The following is a 22,304-nucleotide window of genomic DNA, read 5'->3' as shown; positions in this document are numbered from 1 at the left end:
GACCAGTCCATGGGGAAGGGGCGCGTCCACCCTTGAGGCCTTTCTCTCCTTTCCCGTATGGCCCATTAAGGCCTAATACGAATTCCCGTAACTCTCCGGTACTCCAAAAAATACCCGAATCATTCGGAACCTTTACGATGTCCGAATATAGCCTTCCAATATATCGATCTTTACGTCTCGACCATTTTGAGACTCCTCGTCATGTCCCCGATCTCATCTGGGACTCCGAACAAACTTCGATCATCAAATCACATAACTCATAATACAAATCGTCACAAAACATTAAGCGTGCGGACCCTACGGGTTCGAGAACTATGTAGACATGACCGAGACTCATCTCCGGTCAATAACCAATAGCGGAACCTGGATGCTTATATTGGTTCCTAAATATTCTACGAAGATCTTTATCGGTCAAACCGCATAACAACATACGTTGTTCCCTTTGTCATCGGTATGTTACTTGCCCGAGATTCGATCGTCGGTATCCTCATACCTAGTTCAATCTCGTTACCAGCAAGTCTCTTTACTCGTTCCGTAATGCATCATCCCGCAACTAACTCATTAGTCACAATGCTTGCAAGGCTTATAGTGATGTGCATTACCGAGAGGGCCCAGAGATACCTCTCCGACAATCGGAGTGACAAATCCTAATCTCGATCTATGTCAACTCAACAAACACCATCGGAGACACCTGTAGAGCATCTTTATAATCACCCAGTTACGTTGTGACATTTGATAGCACACAAGGTGTTCCTCCGGTATTCGGGAGTTGCGTAATCTCATAGTCATAGGAACATGTATAAGTCATGAAGAAAGCAATAGCAACATACTAAACGATTAAGTGCTAAGCTAACGGAATGGGTCTTGTCCATCACATCATTCTCCTAATGATGTGATCCCTTTCATCAAATGACAACAATGTCTATGGTTTAGGAAACATAACCATCTTTGATAAACGAGCTAGTCAAGTAGAGGCATACTAGGGACACTTTGTTTTGTCTATGTATTCACACATGTACTAAGTTTCCGGTTAAAACAATTCTAGCATGAATAATAAAAATTTATCATAAAATAAGGAAATAAATAATAACTTTATTATTGCCTCTAGGGCATATTTCCTTCAGTGGCGACTTTAATCTTCTCAGGTTTCCTTCTGAGAAGAGTAACTCAAACTTCTCTTGGCCTTTGGCTGATGCGTTTAATGATTTCATTGCGGACTGTGCTCTTCACGAATCACCTAGGAATGGGTCGTGCTTCACCTGGTCTAACCACCAGGCCCACCCGATCCGTTCAGTGCTCAATCGTGTGTTGGTGACCTCACCTTGGGACCCGTTGTTTCCCCGTGCTTCCCTATTTGCGCTGGCTCACGTTGGCTCGGATCACTCCCCTCTCATTCTGGATTTGGGCATAAATTATACGGTGTCTGTCTCTAGATCCCAATTTGATGCCTCTTGGTTTTTTGTGGATGGCTTTTTTAACCTGGTTTCGGCTAAAATATCCTCTCTTCTTAATTCCATAGTTCGTTCTTTTGGTCCTATGGATGACTAGCATTTTTGTTCGAATGAACTTTAGATATTCCTTAAGGGTTGGGGACGCAATCGTGCGGCCGAGGCCCTCAAGTGTAAGCGTGAGCTATTGGGGCAGGTCTCATTGCTTGATGCTGAGGTAGACCAGGTTGGGCTCTCGGCTGCCGGTTGGCAAAAGCGTTATGATCTTGAAGCTCTCCTTATGCAATTGCACCAACATAACGAGGTCTACTAGAGACAACGCGACACGATTAACTGGACCCTGAAGGGTGATTCTCTATCTGCTTATTTTTTTGCTATTGCCAATGGTCGTCGTAGATGTTTGATTGACAGTCTGGTTATTATGGAGCATGTGTTTAATTTATTTTCTGGCCTATTGGCTGCTAGGCCGGCTTCTGGTTTATTATCTCTCCCAACTTCTGGCTCCAAGATTGGAGGGTTTCAGATGTGGGGAATGTGGCCCTTTCGATTCCCCTCTCTGTGGAGGAGATTGAGATGGCCATTAACTCTGCCAACCAGAACTCGGCGTCAGGCCCAGATAGTTTCTCTATCCCTTTCTTTAGACGATTCTGGCATGTCTTGCGCCCTTTGGTCTGTGCTATAATCCAAGGCCTCTGCTTAGGCACTGTGGACATTTCTCGCCTTAACTATGCTATTATTTCCCTTATTCCCAAGGTCAAGGGTGCTGACTCTATTTCTAACTTCGCCCCATTGCTCTGATTAACAACTTTGCTAAATTCCATGCTAAAGGACAGGCAACGAGGTCGACACCTGTTGCTCATCGTACCATCAGTCCAACTCAGCCGGACTTCATTAAAGGGTGACATATTCTGGAGGGTGTTCCTTGCTTGCAGGAAATTGTTCATGATCTTAGAATGCGAGACTCCCGAGCTATTATTCTAAAACTGGATTTTGAAAAGGCTTACGATTCGGTGAGTTGGGATTTTCTTTGTCAAGTGTTGCATGCCAAGGGGTTTGAGGCTGGTTTCGTGCACAGACTGATGCAGCTTGTGTCTGGGGGGCACACGGCTGTGGCAGTTAACGGTTCGATCAACAAATACTTTGTCAATGGCAGGGGCCTACGGCAAGGCGACTCCATATCTCCTATCCTTTTTAATTTCGTGGCCGATGCTTTGTCTTGTCTGTTGGATCGAGCGGCCTTGGCTGGGCATATCACCCCTGTCATCTCCCATCTACTTCCTCACGGCATCACTCACCTCCAATATGCTGATGATAAGATCATTCTAGTGGAACTGAATCAATCTTGCCTTACCAATCTTAAGTTCATCCTCCTTTGTTTTGAAGCCTTGTTGGGGTTAAAAATTAACTTTTCAAAGAGTGAGGTCATTGTCAATGGGGTTGAGGATAATGAGGCATTGCGGGTGTCTCGGCTTCTTAACTGTTCTCTTGGTTTTTTTTCTTTTAAATACCTGAGGCTTCCTATCTCCCCTTTCCACCTTTGTGCGAAGGAATTTAAACCTCTGGTTTCTAAGGTGGTAATAGAGTTATGCCTTGGCGTGGAAGATACAACACCTCTGCTGGGAAAGTTTGTCTTATTAATGTTTTCCTTTCTTCTCTTCCTATGTTCACCATGGGCTTCTATAAACTGTCTAAGGGCACTCATGAGGGTTTTGGTAAGCATAGAGGTGCTTTTTATTGGAACTCTACGGACAACAAGCGAAAATATAGATTTATCAAGTGGGATATCATATGCAGACCTAAAGCCTTGGGGGCCAGGGATTTTGAACACCTCGGTTATGAACACTTGTCTTATTACTAAATGGTGGTGGAAGATTATGACTGCTACCCTCGGCACCCTCTGGTTTGATCTCCTTAAAGCCAAGTACTTCCCTGATGGCAGTCCCATGTTTGCCTTGGCGACTCGTGGATCACAGTTCTGGAACGACCTTGTTAGGGTGAGGGACGTTTTTCGGGAGCATGTCAAGTTTGTGGTCAATAATGGTGTATCCACTCGTTTTTGGTTGGACTAGTGGACTGGTGACTCCACTCTTGCTTCTTCTTTTCCTACTTTGTTTTCTTATTGTTCTAATCCTAAGATCTCAATCTCCAAGCTCTCCCGTAATAACTGAGACCTGGGCTTCCGTAGGTCCCTTTCTCCCGAAGAGTTGGGGGATTGGCACCGTCTTGCTGCTGTGTTCCCAATCCTCTCGGAGGAGGACTTGGTTACCTGGCCCCATGTTGCGTCTGGGAAATTTTCCGTTTAGTCTCTTTATACTAGAATTATCTCTGGTACTCCTACTTCCAAGTTCAAACCCTTTTGGGCTTCCCAAGGTTAAGATTTTTCTCTAGCAGGCCTCAAGGGGCCGGTTGCCTTCTGCTGATCAGATTCGGAAGAGGAATGGCCCTGGCTCAGCATTGTGTGCTTTATGCTCTGTGCAGGAGGATACTAACCATATCTTCTTTGGTTGTACTCTGGCCAAGTTGATGTGGGGTTGTGTTCGATCGGGCTGCAAACCTCTTGGGCCCCCACCTCTTTTTCGGGTGTGCGCGTATTAACCTCTAACCTTCAGGGGCGCTCTAAGAGGGTATTTTGGGTCAGGCTGAGTGCTCTTTGCTAGTCGTTATGGACTACCAGAAACGAATTCACCATTGAGGGTGTGTTCCCTAATAAACCTGTTGATGTCCTGTTTAAAATGTCTATTCTCTTGCAGCAGTAGAAATTATTGACTAAGCATGTGGACCGGGATGGGGTGGAGATGCTGATCAACAAAGTTCGGGCGTCTGCCAATCTATTATCATCTCCTTCCATCGTACCGTCTCCGTAGTTTGTTGGGCTTTTCCTTAGCAGTAGGTGGTTGGCCTGCGTGCCTTCGTATCTGTCATTTGGGCTTGCGTGCCGCTGAACTTTGGTTTTTGTTCTGTGTGCTGGTTGGCCTGAGTGTTTTGGGTAAACTGTTTGTTCGATGCTGAATGGTTGTTACTCTGTCGTGTGGCTTTATTTATAAAGTCGGGTGTATGCCTTTTTTTAAAAGAAAATCAAGTCCAACAACGATCCATTGTGAGCATATTAGAATGCACGTGTCTTACATCCACATGCGTGACAGTTGGTGCACAAATATTCAATTACGTGTATATACATGAAGTGTGAATATTTAAAACTTGATTTAAAGACCAAGCTTTTATTATCGCGTTTTGCTATATTTTCCTATAGTAGTAGTATATGATGATGGAACCGGTTGGAACCTTGGAAGTGTGAAAAGGTTAACTTATCCGTTGAAAACTACTCCCCCACCCACTGGCCAGCGCTGGTGAAAGACGAGACGGAACGGGAGGAGTAATAATTGGTGGTTCAGCGCATGCAGCTCGGCGCTTGCGTGAGGAGGAGACGGCAGAGAGCCAGAGAGGAGGGATACGAATTTTGAAATTTCAAAGCCGCCGCCTCTCCTCGATCCCCAGCCATTAACCCCTTCCCTCCCGCCGTCCCTCCTGTCACTTCACCGCTCGCTCACTGATGCCTTCCTCCTCTCCCTTCCCCCCTTCGACGCCTCCAAGGCACGGCACGGCGGCGCAGGCTCCGACCCCATCCATGGCGACGGCGTCTCCGTCCTCGCGGCTGGACTTGTCCGACTTCTCCGACGCCCTCGACCACCCTCCTTCCGGCGAACCCCACCACCCGGCAGCAGCCGGTATCATCATCGTCCTCCTCATCTAACTACGCTAATTTCTTCAAATTAATCGTCAATCGATCCATCCTCAATCGCCCCCCTCCCGTGCACGCATACGCAGAGCCTCCTCACCACGTTGGCATGGGGAAGGTGAAGCTGCCAGGCCGCCGCCGCCGCCTATTCAAGCTTGCCAGCAACACATCTTCCGACGACGAGCTCGATGTCGCCTGCAGCTGGGAGGCGGAGGAGCCGGACATATTTCTGGACTGCATAGATGATGAAGACGAGGCAGATCAGGAGGTGGAAAACCACCATGACACAGACGGCGACGAGGAGGAGGAGCCACCCGACATATTTCTGGACTGCATAGATGATGAAGACGAGGCAGACACTGGTAGAAAAAAGGCCTTTAGTCCCGGTTCGCAAAGGCCTTTAGTCCCGGCTGTGCAACCGGGACTAAATATGCGCGACTAAAGACCTTCCCTTTAGTCGCGCCTCTTACGAACCGCGACTAAAGGCTTTAGTCCCGGTTCTCGTGGCTAACTGGGACTAAAGGCCCGTCTTTTAGTCCCGGTTCTCGTGGCTAACCGGGACTAAAGGCCTCCTCCGCAGGTTTAAACCTGGGTTTTTTGCGAATTTTTTTAAATTTTTTTTATTTTCAAATTTCTGAATTATTTTAACCTCTAATCTCTAATCACCACCCCTCATCACTGCTCAATTTATCCTCTAATCTCTAATCACCCCTCATCATTCCAAATCATCTAACTTTCCGGACGGTCACCCATCCTCTCACTACTCCAGCCTGAGCACGCTTAACTTCCGGGTTCTATTCTCCCTCGTTTCCAAGTCTGCACTTCTTGTTTTCCTGACAATAGTAGGATGTCAATTCTATTAACCCTCAGGAATTTAGCTTGAGCATGAAGTGACACATTTCACTGTTTGAGTTTGAAACTATTGTTTTAAAAAACAATAATTATTTAGTAACACTAATATTTCTAGAATAATTAGTTTGACCATTGTTTGACCACAGTTTGACCAGATTTGACCAAAATTTAAAAAAAACTGAAATAATTATTTAGTAACACTAATATTCTAGAATAATTAGTTTGACCATTGTTTGACCACAGTTTGACCACAATTTGAATTTTTTTGCCTCTCCAGATCTTAAAAGCCTCGTATCTTTTTTTTCTGTTAGGTTTTTGAGGATTTTGAAAATGTTTAACGGGGTTCCCCCAGTTAAATTCGGATGTAACTTTTCGAGTAGATGATTTTTCATATAAAAAACTTTTTCATCCGAGTTCGTATGCAAAAATTATGCCCATTTAAAGAAATTCCAGAGAGATTTTGCAAATAAAGTCGAAATTCATATTTGTTAATTTTCCCAACAATTAGACCACATATCACATGGGAAACTTATTTTATTTTATTTTTTTGACATTTCCATCGTTTTTTTTGTTTTTTCTAAAACTGAAAAGGCGATCCACGGGGCGGGGGGGGGGGGGGTAGAGTTTGAAAATGAGGCCTCAAATCCCATTAGTCGCGGTTGGCCAGACCAACCGGGACTAAAGGTCTAACCTTTAGTCCCGGTTGGTCTGGCCAACCGCGACTAAAGGTTCGGGCCATTAGTCGCGGTTGGCCAGACCAACCGGGACTAAAGGTCTAACCTTTAGTCCCGGTTGGTCTGGCCAACCGGGACTAAAGGCCTTCGGGCCAGCCTGAGGACCTTTAGTCCCGGTTGGCCAGGCCAACCGGGACTAAAGCCCCTCCCGTCCGCCAGCTGTCGACCGAGCGCGCTGGGCCCAGATAGTTGGTCGCGGGTCTCCTCCCGAACCGCGACTAAAGACCCCTTTGGTCGCGGTTTGATTATTTTGGGGACTAATGGGGGCGTATGGAAGCCTCTTTTTCTACTAGTGAGACCAGGTGGAAAACCACCATGACACCGACGGCGACGAGGAGCAGGTGGAGGTGGAGCCCGCTGACATACTTCTGGACTGCATAGATGATGAAGACGATGCCAACCAGGAGGAGGAAAACCACCATGACACCGACGGTGACGAGGAGGAGGAGGAGAAGGAGCCGGCTGACATACTTCTGGACTGCATTGATGATGAAGACGATGCCGACCAGGAGGAGGAAAACCACCATGACACCGACGGCGACGAGGAGGAGGAGGAGGACTTTGAGATGGGGGCCGCCGCGGGAAGCGGCAGGCCGCCGTACAGGCTCCCAGCGAGGGTATACAAGATGTTGTACGCCCACCAGCGCGAGGGACTCGGCTGGCTCTGGTCGCTGCACTGCATGGGAACCGGCGGGATCCTAGGGGACGAGATGGGACTCGGCAAGATCATGCAGGTTCAATTCCTATTTCTTCCCTTCATCTAACCCATTGGCATTCATTTGGTTGTTCTCCTCATTAAATTGATCAATCATAACAAGACCTGTTAATTTGTGTCGATCTCACCATCATCGGCTCGGTTTCTCCCTTAATTGTACGCCCTTTGTTCCTAAATATAAGACATTTTAGTAGTTCAATTTAAACTGCTAAAACGTCATATATATATTTAGAAACAGAGGTAGTATTTTTTTTGCGAAGAATCATAGGGTTTATTATTCCAAAATGACAGAGTTACAATCCTCAGCGACTAAGTCACTGACACAAGGAAGGTTGTTGTGGATGAATGCTAATTGCTACTACTAGCCTGCAGATATTATTCTGAAAACTACATCCTGCATAGTAAGGGACTGAAACCGATTATATTTATCATCTGACCCGACACAAGAGAATAGAATTTATTTCGTTGCTATTGTATCGCGTGCTTAATTACACTTGTTTCCAAGCTAGTAATCTGTGTACTACTACATAAGCACTCGTTTCCTTCAGCCAGAATATATATACTCTCAATATCAAGTTGGTGATGCATATCCTGATTGAGAGAGTTTATCCTTACTTTTATGTCGGTGCAGGTTTCTGCCTTCTTGGCAGGGTTGTTCCATTCCGGTTTGATCAGGAGGGCGCTAGTTGTCGCCCCTAAGACAGTTCTCACTCATTGGATTAAGGAGCTTTCGGTTGTCGGCCTCAGCCACATGATCTGCGAGTAGGATCTCCTATTTCACAATATTTCAACCACCCCCCCCCCCCCCCCTCCCTAATTGATACAGATCAAGCCCTGTTGATTTCTGCTAATTGATTCCTCTTCCTTTTCACAGGTACTATGGTTCCAACATGAATATTCGTGACAATGAGCTTCAACATGCCTTCAAGGTTTGTTTTGTTTGGTTTCCTAAGATAAATTGACTTCAGTTGGTCATTCATTTCCTTAGTTTTTATCCGAACTGTCAAATGGAGCAGAAAATCATTTCCACATAAGTGCCATCTAAAAAAATTGCATAGCTAGTTCTTTCTATACATTTTAGTGAGTCACATCAGCTATTTATCGTCTTATTACAGGAGGGAGGTATCTTATTGACAACATATGATATTGTCCGGATCAATTACCATCTAATAAGAGGTGACTTCTATAATGACACCGGCGACAAGGAGGAGGACTTTTGGAATTATGTTGTTCTTGATGAGGCACATTATATCAAGAACCCCAATACACAAAGAGCCCAAATCTTAGTTGAAATACCTTGTGTCCATCGGATTGCCATTAGTGGAACACCTATTCAAAATAACTTGATGGTACCACCTAGCTGACATTTCTAAAAACCTCGTACATGCTCCTATGTACTTTGTCCTCCTGTTACTGATGCAAATAAGCATGGATACTCTTGTAGGAAATGTGGGCGATTTTCAATTTTTGTTGCCCGGAAGCCTTGGGTGATAAGGAAGAGTAATTTACTTGCTCCCTTGTTTTCCTGCATTAGTGATGCTGTTTTACTTGACACCATCTAGTGTTATTTATTTCTGTATTTTGACAGGTTCAGAACAAGGTATCAACGGTCTATCAGTCGAGGAAATGACAAGAACGCTAGCATTCGAGAGAAGCACATAGGGTCAAATGCAAGGAAGGTACCTGTCATCCTTGTGTGTTTGAGTCCAATTGACAGATAGACTTTTTAGTGTGTCAGCGTTGTTCCTTACTTTTTGGTATGTCCGCATTTTGGTACTGTATAAATGGTGATCATGTTTGATATATTCCACCATGTGCAATGCCATTACTTCTTGTCATTGTGATTTGTTAAGAAATTACAAGCTGAACATGCTGATCTCTAAGATGTGCATAATGTATTCATATACAGCTAAGTAGTACTTTCGTCTCTGGTTTGACATGTGAAAGCAATTCTCTAACTGAACTGCGTTTCAATTCCACATTATCTAATGTTGACTTCTAGTTGAACCATGAGAGGGCAAGCCATTTAGATTAAGCCATCTGAATCTGGATAATTACTTGTAGTCGTCTGAACTTACACCTATTATAATTCTTCTTTCATAATTAACTTTGTTTCACAGGAATTAAGAGAACGGATAAAGCCATATTTCTTGCGACGCATGAAAATTAAAGTGTCCCTTGAGACTGGGTTGACAGATGATAAAAAGCTTCCAAAGAAGGATGGGCTAATTATCTGGCTGAAATTAACAGATTGCCAGGTACTATAAATTTTGGTGTCGCTAATGCAAAACTGGTCGAGTAATTGGGCGAATGACAATTTTGCAATTTGTCTGTCTTTTGGGTGCAGAGACGTCTATATGAAGTTTTTCTGAACAGTGAGCTAGTTCAATTTGAATCGGAAGGAAATCCCTTGGCTGCTCTTAATGTAAGCATAAGCTCCAAAGCCTTCTCTTTGCATCCATCTTGTCTAACTTTATTTGTTCTCTTGTTGCTGTCATCTACTCCTTTAGCTCTGCTTATGTATGCTCATCATATACTTGCTCTGATTCAAAAGAGTTTGCAATATTATATCAAAATATAAGGCATGGCTGTAGAAATGATGACTTTTTCTATCTCTTGCCCTCATTTACCTCTCACTCTATTTATCATTTATTGTTAAACTTGCATATTAACTAACTATTCTAAGACAATAGTTTTCCCTTACTATTAATCCTTTCCGTACCTCTGAGCTAAACCAAAAATACACTTATAAAGTAAAATGGAGGTTGTATGGGAGGCAGCATTTGCTAATTGTATGGCCTTAATTTGTCATTTGTTTTTCTGTGCACATTCTTTTGTGCAATTATGTCTGTTTCATGTTTTTCCTTTTCCTCAACAGTATTGAAAAAAATATGTGATCACCCACTGATATTAACTCAGGGAGCTGCTGAGGACATCTTGGAAGGCATGGATGGAGATTTTAGTACTCAGGATATAGTGATGGTTGAAAAAATGGCCATGAACCTCGCAGATATGGCTCATGATGATGATGCAGTACAATTCAGTCAGGAAGTCTCATGCAAGTTATCTTTTATCCTGTCTTTGTTGGTAAGCATTATTTGAAGCATATTAGTTGTTAGTAATGTACTCCAACTATTTCTTTATGCAAACTCAAATGGTTAATGTTGTGTTGCAGCCGAATCTTCTTGAAGAGGGCCACCATGTTCTGATATTTTCTCAGACTCGTAAAATGCTAAACCTTATTCAGGTCTGTTGTCAATTCTTGGAGTGCATGCCGTGTTTTTGTGATATACTATAACATTCAAATTAGATCTACTCCCTCGGGGTCTCAAGACAGGGGATAGGAAATTAGGAAACCCAGGATGAGGGAGGCCGAGGCCGCCGGAGCCGAGGCGGAAACGAGGCCGCCGGAGGCGACCGGCTTCCCTTCACCGGAAACTCGGTCCTCGTCGGGTGGCTGCGTAGGGGGGTCACCGCAGATCCGACCGCGTTCTCCCAGTGTCCTCGCGGCGGCGCCGCCGGGAGGAAAGGAGGAACCGACGGGATCGGGCGGGGATCGTAGCGCCTCAACGCAGAAGAAGATCGGACGGGAGGAGAGCAGATGGACTCAATGGCGGGCTATGTTTTCTGCCGGGACAGATCCGGGCATCTGGACCGAAGGACGTCTTCGATTCACTCCGCACTCAAATTGGCTGGCACTTCTCGATTTGGAGAACGACGTCCTCGCCGGCGAATATTTTCCGAACAGCGGCATAATCGAGGTAGGATTTCAATTCAAATTTGATGCGTATGAAGTGGTTGTTGGCGAATGCGTACAGATCGATTTGCGTCCTAAGGCGCCGGAGGTGGTCGATTTGACGGCACCGACGGCCCCTGCACGACCGGGCGGACGATTTTGGGTACTTTTGGAGAGCGAGGACGAAGAACAGGTGGAGGTTCGTGTTCCCACAAGAACGCCTTTGACCTTGCAGGTTGCGAGTCCGTTGCCGGAGCCCAACGCCACAACGTTTCGACGTCGATCAAAAGTTCCCATCTCCAAACCGTCGATGAAACCATGGATCGGACCCATTCCTAAGGTAATCCGTGAACCTGTAACTTTGTCAGAATTTTTGCCGGAAAATTGGACTATGGTCACGAGGAAGAAGAAGAAAGGAAAGATTGTCCGGCCACCACCACCGCCGCCAGGATCGCCGGTGGCGAGATCGGCGAGCGATATTCGAGCGGCCAGACGGGCTCGTTTGAATACGTTATTGGGCTTTGGGCCTGGGGTGGATGCAGCGAGGGATGCAGGGACGGTCGTGGGTTCTCTAGGTTTGGGCGAGGCCCAGCCAGAGGCCCAAGCCTCTTTGCATCCACATCATGCGGACGTGCACGTATCGACGCTGCCAGCGAAACGATCGATCGCGTCTAGGGTTTTGGCTTCGGGGTTTCCATCGCTAGGCTCGGGACGGGCGAGGAAAGTTTCTCGCGCATGCGCCATGACAGGACGAGGGCCGCCGTCCGCTGCTGGCGCCTCTCCTTCGGGTGGTTCTGGTCGTGGTGCTCCGCCGGTCCTTGGTGCAGCCGATGCGGGCGGCGTCGGTCGTAATGCTCCACTGACCGCTGGCGCTGGTGGCGCCGGCCGCGGCGCCCTGCTGGCCGGTGCGAAAGGCAGTGTCGGACGCGGCGGCCTGCCTCCTCAGAGGCCATCGGCTGCGGGGATGCAGCCCAGAGCCGGAGCCGGCCGGGGTGCTCCGACCGTCCCGCGGCAGATTTCGGTGGTCGATCCTGCCAGGTCTCAGGCGTTGACACATGCTGCTCAGACCACCGTGCGCCAGCCGGAGGAACCAATTCAGCCACCGGCAGCCAAGGCACTGGCCCTAGGAAGGGGTCGCGGTGCGCAAGGGCGTGGTGGATATAGTGGTTACAGTAGAGATGGACAGAATTTCAACCGCTACGGGCGGTGGGGAGATGATGGATATGATGCATATGGTGAGGGAATGCACCGTGGATCTTCGTCCGGTGACGGCCGGGGATATAATCGATATTCTGATGAGGACGCAGGACATTTTCAAGGTCCGCCCGGTAATTTTGTTGAAGGTGTTGCCGGACCCAGGGATCGTTTCCGAGGTGGATATCGTCGCGGTGGGAGAGGGAAACGGCCACCACCGCCACGGCACTACCCACCGCCGCCACCGCCAGCTATAGAGATGGCTTCGGTCAAGGAGATCGAGCACGGAGCAGCTAAGGTGGGAGACCCATCCACGCTACCCGCAGCGGCAGTTGATGCGGTTAGGGCTTTGGCAGCAGTGCAGGTTCCGGTGACTTCGGGAGGGACCAAACATCGGGAGGGCACGTATGACAAAGGGTCGGAGAAAGCGGAGGGAGAGAAACTCTCTAAGTGGGCGATTAAGAAGAAGAAGTTGCCTTGTTATAGATGTGGTGAGCCGAGTCACTTCGTGGCAGAGTGTACGAATGAGCTTTGCGAGTATTGTCTCCGCTCCCAGCACGTGACCGGGGAATGCCCTCTCCTCTCCGGTCCCAAGCCTGCCATTAACATTTTTGGGGTCTGCTGTAAGGAGTTGATGTTTTTTGAGACACCGGAGGTCGATCCTCTACCACAGATGGTTGAGAGTTCTTTCCCGGTAGCTATCAGAGTTACTAATGGGCAGTTGACCGAAGCTCAGATTGTCAGACAGTTACGTGAGTTAGTGCCGGGTAATTATCAGTGGCTTCTGGAGCAGTTAGATGGTCAGTCTTATAAGGTTGATTGTCCCACTAAAGAGGATCAGATGCATTTTCTTAAGTGGGGTTTATGCAGAGTTACGAGTACAAACATTGTTATCGCTTTCGACGAGTGGAAGCAGGAGGAACCTGAGGGTACACCTCTACAGAAGGTATGGGTTCGTTTTTATGGGGTGCCACCTAGATATGTAAAACATTTTCTGATTGCTTGGAGTTTGGGTGGTCTGATTGGTAAGACAGATAAGGTTGACATGCCTTTCACTCGCGCACAAAATGCTGCGAGGCTGTTGGTCAGTGTGGTGAGTGTTGAGCATATACCAGATGTGGTCAGCTGGACACATGCTGGAGTCACTTATATCTTAGAGCTCGAGATCGAGGATACTGCAGTCTCCAAGGAGGGGGATGGGCCACATGACATGGATACGACTGAGGGTGGCGGCGCGCCCGGGAACCAGGAGAAGGGGGCCGATGATACACTGCCGGAGTCGGATAAGGGGCCTACGCCAGATAAGGTAGCCAGTTCTACCAAACAGGCGCCCTCGTCCACTACTCCGATGAACACGCTTCGCTTTGGTTCTTTTGCACCGGGGTCGGCTCCTAGCCGGTTATGGAGCACCAGGGTTGAGGCAGACGACCCGGCAGAGCTTGAGCTGCCACCAGTGCCGAATCTAGTCGGCGATGTGATGATTGCGGAGTCTACACCCGGGGCGCGGGCCGATCCTAAGAGGTTGGCCGCGGGAGGGGCGCCTGGACAGGAGGTCTGTGGCGCTCTTCCTATTTTGACGTCTCCGGTCGAGTTGGGGGTGAGGTGCGGGAAGGAGTCCCGTGCTATAACCCCCCCACAGGATCATATCTTCCACAGTGGCGTGTCGGGGGTGAGATGCGGGAAGGAGTCCCGCGTTGCAACCCCTCCACTGTGTTGCACCAAGCAGGGCGGTCGAGGGACGACGGTTTCTCCGGGTGCCAAGGGGGACGGGATCAGTGAGCAGGCGTCTCCACGGTCCTTTTCCCCCGTGGCACTCGCGGCGGAGGTCCACTCCACCACGCCCTACCCTCCTTCACCGACGATACGGGAGGGGCGTGGGAGTCCTGACCGCACCCTTTGCGGGAGGACCACGGAGGAGCTCATCGCCTTTGGCGGGATTGCGGATCCGGTGTCGGCTGGCAGGCGTGTCAGCAACCAGATCCAGGGACAGCCGGATGCGGACGACCTGCAGCTAGCGCGTGCCAAGAGGGCCGCCATGCTTCGTCATGCTGAGATCACTGCAGGTACGTCCTTTGATATAAGTTGTTCCATTTTACACTTCTCTGAGAATGAAATTGTTGATAAGGCAAACGACTTAGGTATTTCTTTGGGGTCAAATGAAACCGAGGACGTCAAATCCGTTAATGATCTTTTAGACTTGGAAGCGGAGAGGGCTTCTGAGATCATTCATAATCTTGCCTCTATCCAACCTTTGAATCAAAATGACATGAACACTTTAGGAATTAATGATCTTACAAATATTTGTAATAATCTCTTACCGAGTGCCGAGGCTGAAGAGGAGGAGGATGTTGAGAACACAGATACGGTGGAGCCTCTCTTGATGGAGGAGGCCCTGTCTGTCATAGATGATTCCTTCGTACCGTAGGGTGTTGAGGAGAAGCCCAAAAGACCCTGGAAGCGGAAAATTTATCCTACTTCGGCAGTACGTAGAAGTGCTAGAGTAAAACTTAAGAAAAAATTCCATGATGATTTATGAAAGGACTTTTTTGGAATAGCAGAGGTCTAGCAGACTTGGCTAAACAAAGATTCTTAGCAGAGACAACTTTAGAGCATCACTTAGATTTCATTGCACTTTTAGAAACTGGACGAGATAATTTCACATCCCAATTCCTCCAAACACTTTCCAGTGGTATCGACTTTGACTGGCACATTTTACCTCCTAGAGGAAGATCCGGCGGGATTTTACTAGGAGTACGGTGTGAGACGTTAGAGGTGCTTAATGTGGTGCAGGGAGATTTTTCGGTTAAATTCAGGGTGAGATCAAAATTGGATGGGTTCTGATGGTCGCTAGTTGCAGTATATGGGGCAGCGCAACCTGAATTTAAACCCGATTTTCTTGCCGATTTAGTGCGGATTTGTGGAGATGAAAATCTGCCATTACTAGTCGGGGGAGATTTTAATATCATTCGGAGAAGAGAAGAAAAGAATAATGACAATTTCGATGGACGTTGGTCAATGATGTTTAACATGATTATCGAGAGCCTCAATTTGAGAGAAATTGAGCTCACCGGTAGACAGTTTACATGGGCCAACTCGTTACCTACTCCGACTTATGAGAAGTTGGATAGGGTACTTGCTAGTGTGGAGTGGGAACAAAAATATCCCATGGTGTCGGTTCATGCGATGCAAAGAGCGATCTCGGACCATACACCACTCTTTTTAGATTCGGGAGAGGCTACCCATGTTGCAAACAAGAACATCTTCTCCTTCAAGCAAAGTTGGTTTGAGCGAGAAGGATTTATGGAGATGATTGCACGCGAATGGGATAAACCAGTTATGGGTAGGACACATGTCGAGAGATGGCAGAATAAGATTAGACACCTCCGACAATTTCTGAGAGGTTGGGCCAGGAATGAGAGTGGGATTTATAAGAAGAAAAAAGAAAGTCTAACTCAACTCATTGAGGCACTAGATGTAAAGGCTGAAACCACTCTTCTTTCTGTTAATGAGCATCGCACCAAGTCTGAGGCTGAGCAAGGCCTACGTGCTCTCTTGAGAGAGGAGGAACTCAAGTGGGCGTTGCATGCGAAAACGCTTAAGGTTGTCCAAGGGGACAACAACACACAGTTCTTCCATATGGTTGCAAATGGTAAACATAGGAAGAAGAAGATCATACAGCTTGAACAGGACGAAGGAACAATCGTGGGGCATGAAAATCTGAAAGCATATATTTCCAACTATTATAAAAGCCTTTTTGGACCCCCGATTACTTCCACGGTGTCTCTTGATGAGTCGGTGATTGATGATATACCTCAATTACAGGTAGCGGAGAACGATGTTCTCTATGCACCGTTTACTGAAAAAGAAGTTCATCTGGCCATAACTCAAATGAAGCCGAATAAAGCACCGGGACCAGATGGGTTCCCAGCTGAATTCTATAAGAAATGTTGGCATATCATTAAAGATGATCTTATGCCTATGTTTCACGATTTTTTCGATGGCCATTTGGAGTTGTTTCACCTCAACTTTGGTATTATAACATTATTACCGAAGAAGAATGAGGCGGTCCGAATAGAACAATTCCGACCCATTTGCCTGCTGAATGTGAGTTTTAAAATCTTCACAAAGGTAGGAACCAATAGATTGACACAAATTGCTCACTCAGTGGTTCAACCTAGTCAGACAGCTTTCATGCCTGGACGACACATACTCGAAGGAGTGGTTGTCTTACATGAAACACTCCATGAGATTCACTCAAAGAAACTAGACGGGGTTATCTTAAAAGTGGATTTCGAGAAGGCTTATGATAAAGTAAAATGGCCTTTTCTTCAGCAGGCAATGCGTATGAAGGGTTTTAGTGAAACCTGGAGGCACCAAGTGGATACTCAAGTCCAGAAAGGTAGTGTCGGAATTAAGGTGAACGATGACATCGGTCACTACTTCCAGACGCATAAGGGGTTGAGACAAGGGGATTCCATGTCACCTCTTCTGTTCAATATTGTGGCAGATATGCTGGCCGTCATTATTGGCAGGGCCAAGCAACATGGCCATGTAGAAGGTCTAGTTCCTCATCTGATTGATGGAGGAGTGTCCATTCTACAATATGCTGATGACACTATCCTTTTCATGGAACATGACATGGCTAAGGCACGTAACATGAAACTTATCTTATGTCTATTCGAACAATTGTCTGGATTAAAAATCAATTTTCATAAGAGCGAGGTGTTCTGCTTTGGGAAGGCCAAAGAAGAGGAACATACTTACAGACAATTGTTTGGATGCGAATTAGGTGCTTTACCATTCAGTTACTTGGGTATTCCGATTCACCACCGTAAACTATCCAATAAGGAATGGAAATGTATTGAAGAACGAATTGAAAAAAACTCAGTTGTTGGAAGGGCAAGCTGATGTCATATGGAGGTCGACTAGTTTTGATTAACTCCGTATTGACTAGCATGCCAATGTTTTTACTTTCGTTCTTCGAAATTCCGAAAGGGGTCAGAAAGCGGCTTGATTTCTTTAGATCTCGTTTCTTTTGGCAATCTGAGGAGTCCAAGAGGAAGTACCGTCTCGCGCGATGGGATATCCTTTGTCGACCTAAAGACCAAGGGGGGCTCGGTATTGAGAACTTGGAAATTAAGAATAAATGCCTTATGAGCAAATGGTTGTATAGGTTAGAGACAGAGCCGGAGGGCATGTGGTCTCAAATCCTGCGCAATAAGTATTTGCACTCGAAAACGCTAGCCCAGGTTACTATCAGACCGAATGATTCACCGTTCTGGAAGGGACTTATGAGAACGAAGGATTTGTTCTTTCGTAGGATCAAATTCGTGATTGGCAACGGGATGTCAACAAGATTTTGGGAGGACACGTGGCTAGGAGAGACACCTCTGGCCTTACAATATCCTACCCTTTACAATATTGTGCAACGTAAGGAAGATTACGTAGGTATTGTCTTTCAAAATATTCCCTTGAACATCCAGTTCCGACGTACATTAGTGGGTGAGAGATGGACGGCCTGGATGCACCTGGTTCGGAGATTGATTGAAGTTCGACTCTCCAACGTGCCAGACTCCACACACTGGACGTTAACTAAAAATGGGATATTTACGGTGAAATCATTTTATACGGATCTGATTAATTCTGGCCCCATCTCAAGGTCACTTCATATATGGAAGATTAAGGTTCCTTTGCGGATTAAAATTTTCATGTGGTTTGTTCACAAGCAAGTAATACTCACAAAGGACAACCTACTTAAGAGGCGATGGGTAGGTAACTCGCGGTGTTGTTTTTGTGCTCAAGACGAGACAATACAACATTTATTTATTGAATGCCCACTTGCCAAGTTACTTTGGAGAACGATCCATATAGCTTTTAATATCACCCCCCCCCCCCCCCCGAAGATATTGCGTCTTTGTTTGGGACGTGGTTAGCTGGGGTTGAACAGTTCACGGCAGCTCGTATTCGGATTGGAATATGTGCGTTATTATGGGCTATATGGAACTGCAGAAACGATATGATATTCACCAGACAACACAACTTAACTTTTTTGCAGGTTATCTTCAGAGCTACAGCATGGATCCGTACGTGGTCCTTACTCACTCCTATGGACTCCAGGGAGCCTTTGGTTACTGGGTGCAACCAATGGGAGATGGTGGCTCGGGCTATATTCAACCGGTTCGGATGGCGGTCGCATAACAGGATAGGAGTCTAGAGAGATTGTCCTCATTATTACCGTACCGGTTGTCTTTGTCCGCTTGTACTTTTCAGTTCTTATGCCTTGTGCTTTGCTCCGTTTGCGAGCTGTAAGACCTTTGTGGTGATACTTTTTGAATTTTTAATAAAAGGGCTGCATGCATCATTATGATGCAGAGGCCGGGGGTATACCTCCATTTCCAAAAAAAAAGATCTACTCCCTCGGTCCCAAAAAGCTTGTCTTAGATTTGTCTAGATACGGATGTATCTAGATTTGTATCTAGATACATCCGTATCTAGACAAATCTAAGACAAGCTTTTTGGGACGGAGGTAGTACTATTTTGTATACATTGTTGTTTTTGTATATTCACGTACTCCCTCTGTAAACAAATATAAGACGTTTTCGAGACTTGTGTTAAGTCTCTAAAACGTCTTGTATTTGTTTACAGAGGTAGTACATGATAAACTCTGTTAGTAGAGTAAATGGGTAATTTCTGCTTACAAAATATACTGATGTTAAAATCTGTGCACGTCTTACTGTTACGTGAGTCTTAGACACTTGTGTGCAACAGAAGAGGCATATCACATTCAAGTTCCGTTCAATAGACAAGTATACTTGAGATAAAATATTGTCTTAGCATGACTGGTGGCTTTTGGCATGTCTGATCTAGTGCTGGCATCAGAATATACATTCCCATTGTCGTTGAGTATGTACTACAGTATATCATAAAAAGTAGTTTTGAGACGTGGATTCTCATCTGTTGTAACACATTCAATTATTGCAAAAGGAAGCTATAATATTAGAGGGCTACGACTTTTCTCGCATGGATGGTGGCATCACTGATATTTCCGAGAGGGAAAGGATTGTGAAGGTTCCTATTCTCACTTCCCTTTTTCTATGTTATGTTAGGCAATGGACTCAATTATATATGCTATGTTGCTTACGTATTATGCATTTGCATAACCAGGATTTTCAAGAGGGCTATGGAGGTCAAATATTTTTACTGACCACAAAAGTCGGTGGTCTTGGACTTACACTCACCAAGGCAGCTCGTGTCATACTAGTCGATCCTGCTTGGAATCCAAGGTATCCGAATATTGGCACATCCTTAACAAGTGTATTCCTTTTGCTTTTATGGATGCTTGTCACTGCAAGTTTTTTAATTCCATGACACGATCTTCCATTTTACAGTACGGATAATCAGAGCGTTGATCGGGTTGATCGAATTGGACAGACCAAAGAAGTGCTTGTGTACCGCTTAATGACCTCTGCAACTGTCGAAGAAAAGATGTATAAATCGCAGGTTCAAATATGATCTAGAATTTTCTTACTCCAATGTTTTTCATAATGACATCTCTAGGCTCTATCTTTAAGTTCCATACTTTCGCATCCTTGAATCGTATGTTACCTTTTTCCAGGTCCTCAAGGGCGCTTTGTTTAGGGCAGCCACGGAGAAGAAAGAACAGAGACGTTACTTCAGCCAGAGTGTACTTATCATGATACCGTTACTTGTCACTACTTGCTGGATGTTCTACTGGATACTATGGCTAATTCTTTTGCGTATCTTTAGGAAATTCAAGAGCTTTTTAGTCTGCCGAAACAAGGTTTTGATGTTTCTCTTACCCAGAAACAATTGCAAGAAGAGCATGGAGAGCAGCTTGATATGTAAGACATTTTCTTTTGTTCATTAATTTTGATGATATCAGCACTGGAATATTCGAGGCTCCATATACTTTAGCATAAATATGAAATGGAACTGGCTTTAATTATTACTTGGTACAAATCAGTCAGAAAACACACACAAAAATGTTGAGGTGTTATGGAGACATTTTGGGGTACAGAAGGCTTTAGTTCTTCTTGATAGGACAATTTGGGGTGCCCAAAGGAAATGGATAATAAGATATTTGCAAAAAAGGAGAACTAATTAACAGCTAGTTTTCACATGAATCGGCTGGACAGGGGGCTTCTTGATCCCTGATAGCAATAGTCGGTGACAACTCTAGGTTCTTTGCTGCAAAGTTAATCTGTTTGCCTGTACTATATATCCAGGGACGAGTCGTTGCGGGAGCACATCCAGTTTCTGGAGAAGCAAGGAATAGCAGGTGTGAGCCATCACAGCCTCCTATTTTCAGAAACAGAAATCTTGCCGATGCTGAGTGAGAACGATGCTCCGGGCAGGTCAGTGCTGCTGCCTCCAACAGACCGCATTTTGTCATTCTTTTGTTAGCAGCCATCAAGTGGATTATCACTAAACTTGAGTTTACATCATGTAGGGGTGCCCATGCTAAGCCAAAGGTCGATTGCTTCAATGCTAAAACACACTTGGCAGGCAAGAACACAGATTCAGATATCCCCGAAGAAATCAACCGGCTGTCGGAAACCTTCGCAAGCACGGTAAGCCTCCTTCACTTCTGCAAAAGAGCTATGCACTATCTGTAATAAGCTGAGAAGAATGTACATATTGTGGCTGGCAGACGCTGGAGCCGAGGCTGCCTCAGTGTGGAGACAGGACACATGGTTTGGATGACGAAAAGCTGGTGGTGATCGCCGAGTCGTCGTCGTCGCCGTCCAAGGAAGTGGTCTGCTAATTATGCTCTTCTTCACCAGGCTGCTGCATCTTAGCTCGTGACCAACCGAAGTAGTTCATCTGCTTGCTGGATTTTATTATGTCTTTTGTTCTGAAACTCTACCGAGGCTGTAAGTGGCTGCATCCAACGTTTGTTGGTTCAGCTTCTCTTTTCTATATTTTGGATGAGTGTATGAAACACCATGGATGCTGGTTGAATGTTGTTATTGATTTCCAATGGAAGTAGCAGGTGTCAGAGGGCGGTCTTCCCGACCCTCTGAACTTCATGTCATTTGAACTGAAGTCTCCACGAAGTCGATGCACATGAGAATACTACTGGTGCTTTTCATAATTTGTTTTTTTGAGTTTCACAAAGAGGAGAAGTCCTGACAGAGAACGCTTCACCAAAGAAGACGAGGACTCGAGATACGAGGTAACGAGGAACATATATATGTCGTGCCATACATGACAAATCCTACTAACTAATCAGAGGCATACAAATTTGGTGAGCTTCCCCGTGGCCTTATCCACCAGAGACTGGAGATCGATCTTCCTGAGGCTGGTCATAGTGGGGAGTAACTTATACTAGTGTCATGCATATGACACTAGTCTAAGTTACTATCTCCATAGTGCAAAATAACATAGTAGTAGTGTCATAGATTGCTTTATTTATTAGCTCATAGACTCATTTTGTCTCGGGAAGCTGTCAGGACTGAACCTGCATCGACAATCTTCAGTTACCTGTAGCAGATCAAGAAGAAAACGCTTTGATCAAATGAACGGCTGGGATGGCGCCTCACAGTTACCGTTCGTCGCTAGCCGTTAGATTCGATTGTAACGTTACTCTGTTTCAGTTACTGTTCCGTTTCACCCCGTTGCCGGGAGAGCTCGCCTATAAAGCAGCCGGGCTGTGGCTAGCCGTCACTATCTAGAATCTTTGCGCGTTGCCTTATGGCCAAGTAAACTCATACCAATACAATACAAATCAGATCTGGGTGACTTTTCTCAATTTTCCTACACAAAATCCCTAGTTCTATCTCTTCTAGTGATCTAGATCCTGACAAAATTGGTATCATGAGCATGCGTTCCTTGGCGGAGAGGAGTTTTCGTGGGCGAAATTTTTCCC

The 22,304-nt window shown here is 45.9% G+C and overlaps 1 protein-coding gene and 1 pseudogene across 1 annotated transcript; both read left to right on the top strand.

The window, feature by feature from the left end:
* The first annotated feature begins 5,293 nt into the window (after positions 1-5,293).
* On the top strand, positions 5,294-21,200 carry LOC109743342 (SNF2 domain-containing protein ENL1-like). The gene is made up of 19 exons (XM_020302427.1): positions 5,294-5,536; positions 7,073-7,504; positions 8,117-8,247; positions 8,360-8,414; positions 8,601-8,834; positions 8,930-8,985; positions 9,074-9,164; positions 9,606-9,743; positions 9,833-9,906; positions 10,359-10,572; positions 10,661-10,732; positions 19,400-19,483; positions 19,580-19,698; positions 19,804-19,915; positions 20,031-20,099; positions 20,183-20,277; positions 20,662-20,790; positions 20,886-21,006; positions 21,087-21,200. The coding sequence occupies exons 1-19, from the start codon at positions 5,294-5,296 to the stop codon at positions 21,198-21,200; spliced, it is 2,583 nt and encodes an 860-aa protein (XP_020158016.1).
* LOC141025380 (uncharacterized) lies at positions 11,964-19,066 on the top strand (annotated as a pseudogene).
* Positions 21,201-22,304: the final 1,104 nt, after the last annotated feature.

Source organism: Aegilops tauschii, chromosome 6 (assembly GCF_002575655.3).
Source record: "Aegilops tauschii subsp. strangulata cultivar AL8/78 chromosome 6, Aet v6.0, whole genome shotgun sequence".
Taxonomy (NCBI): Eukaryota; Viridiplantae; Streptophyta; class Magnoliopsida; order Poales; family Poaceae; genus Aegilops; species Aegilops tauschii.
The sequence above is the reverse complement of the archived record's forward strand: the minus strand, read 5'-3'. Positions and strand labels throughout refer to the sequence as shown.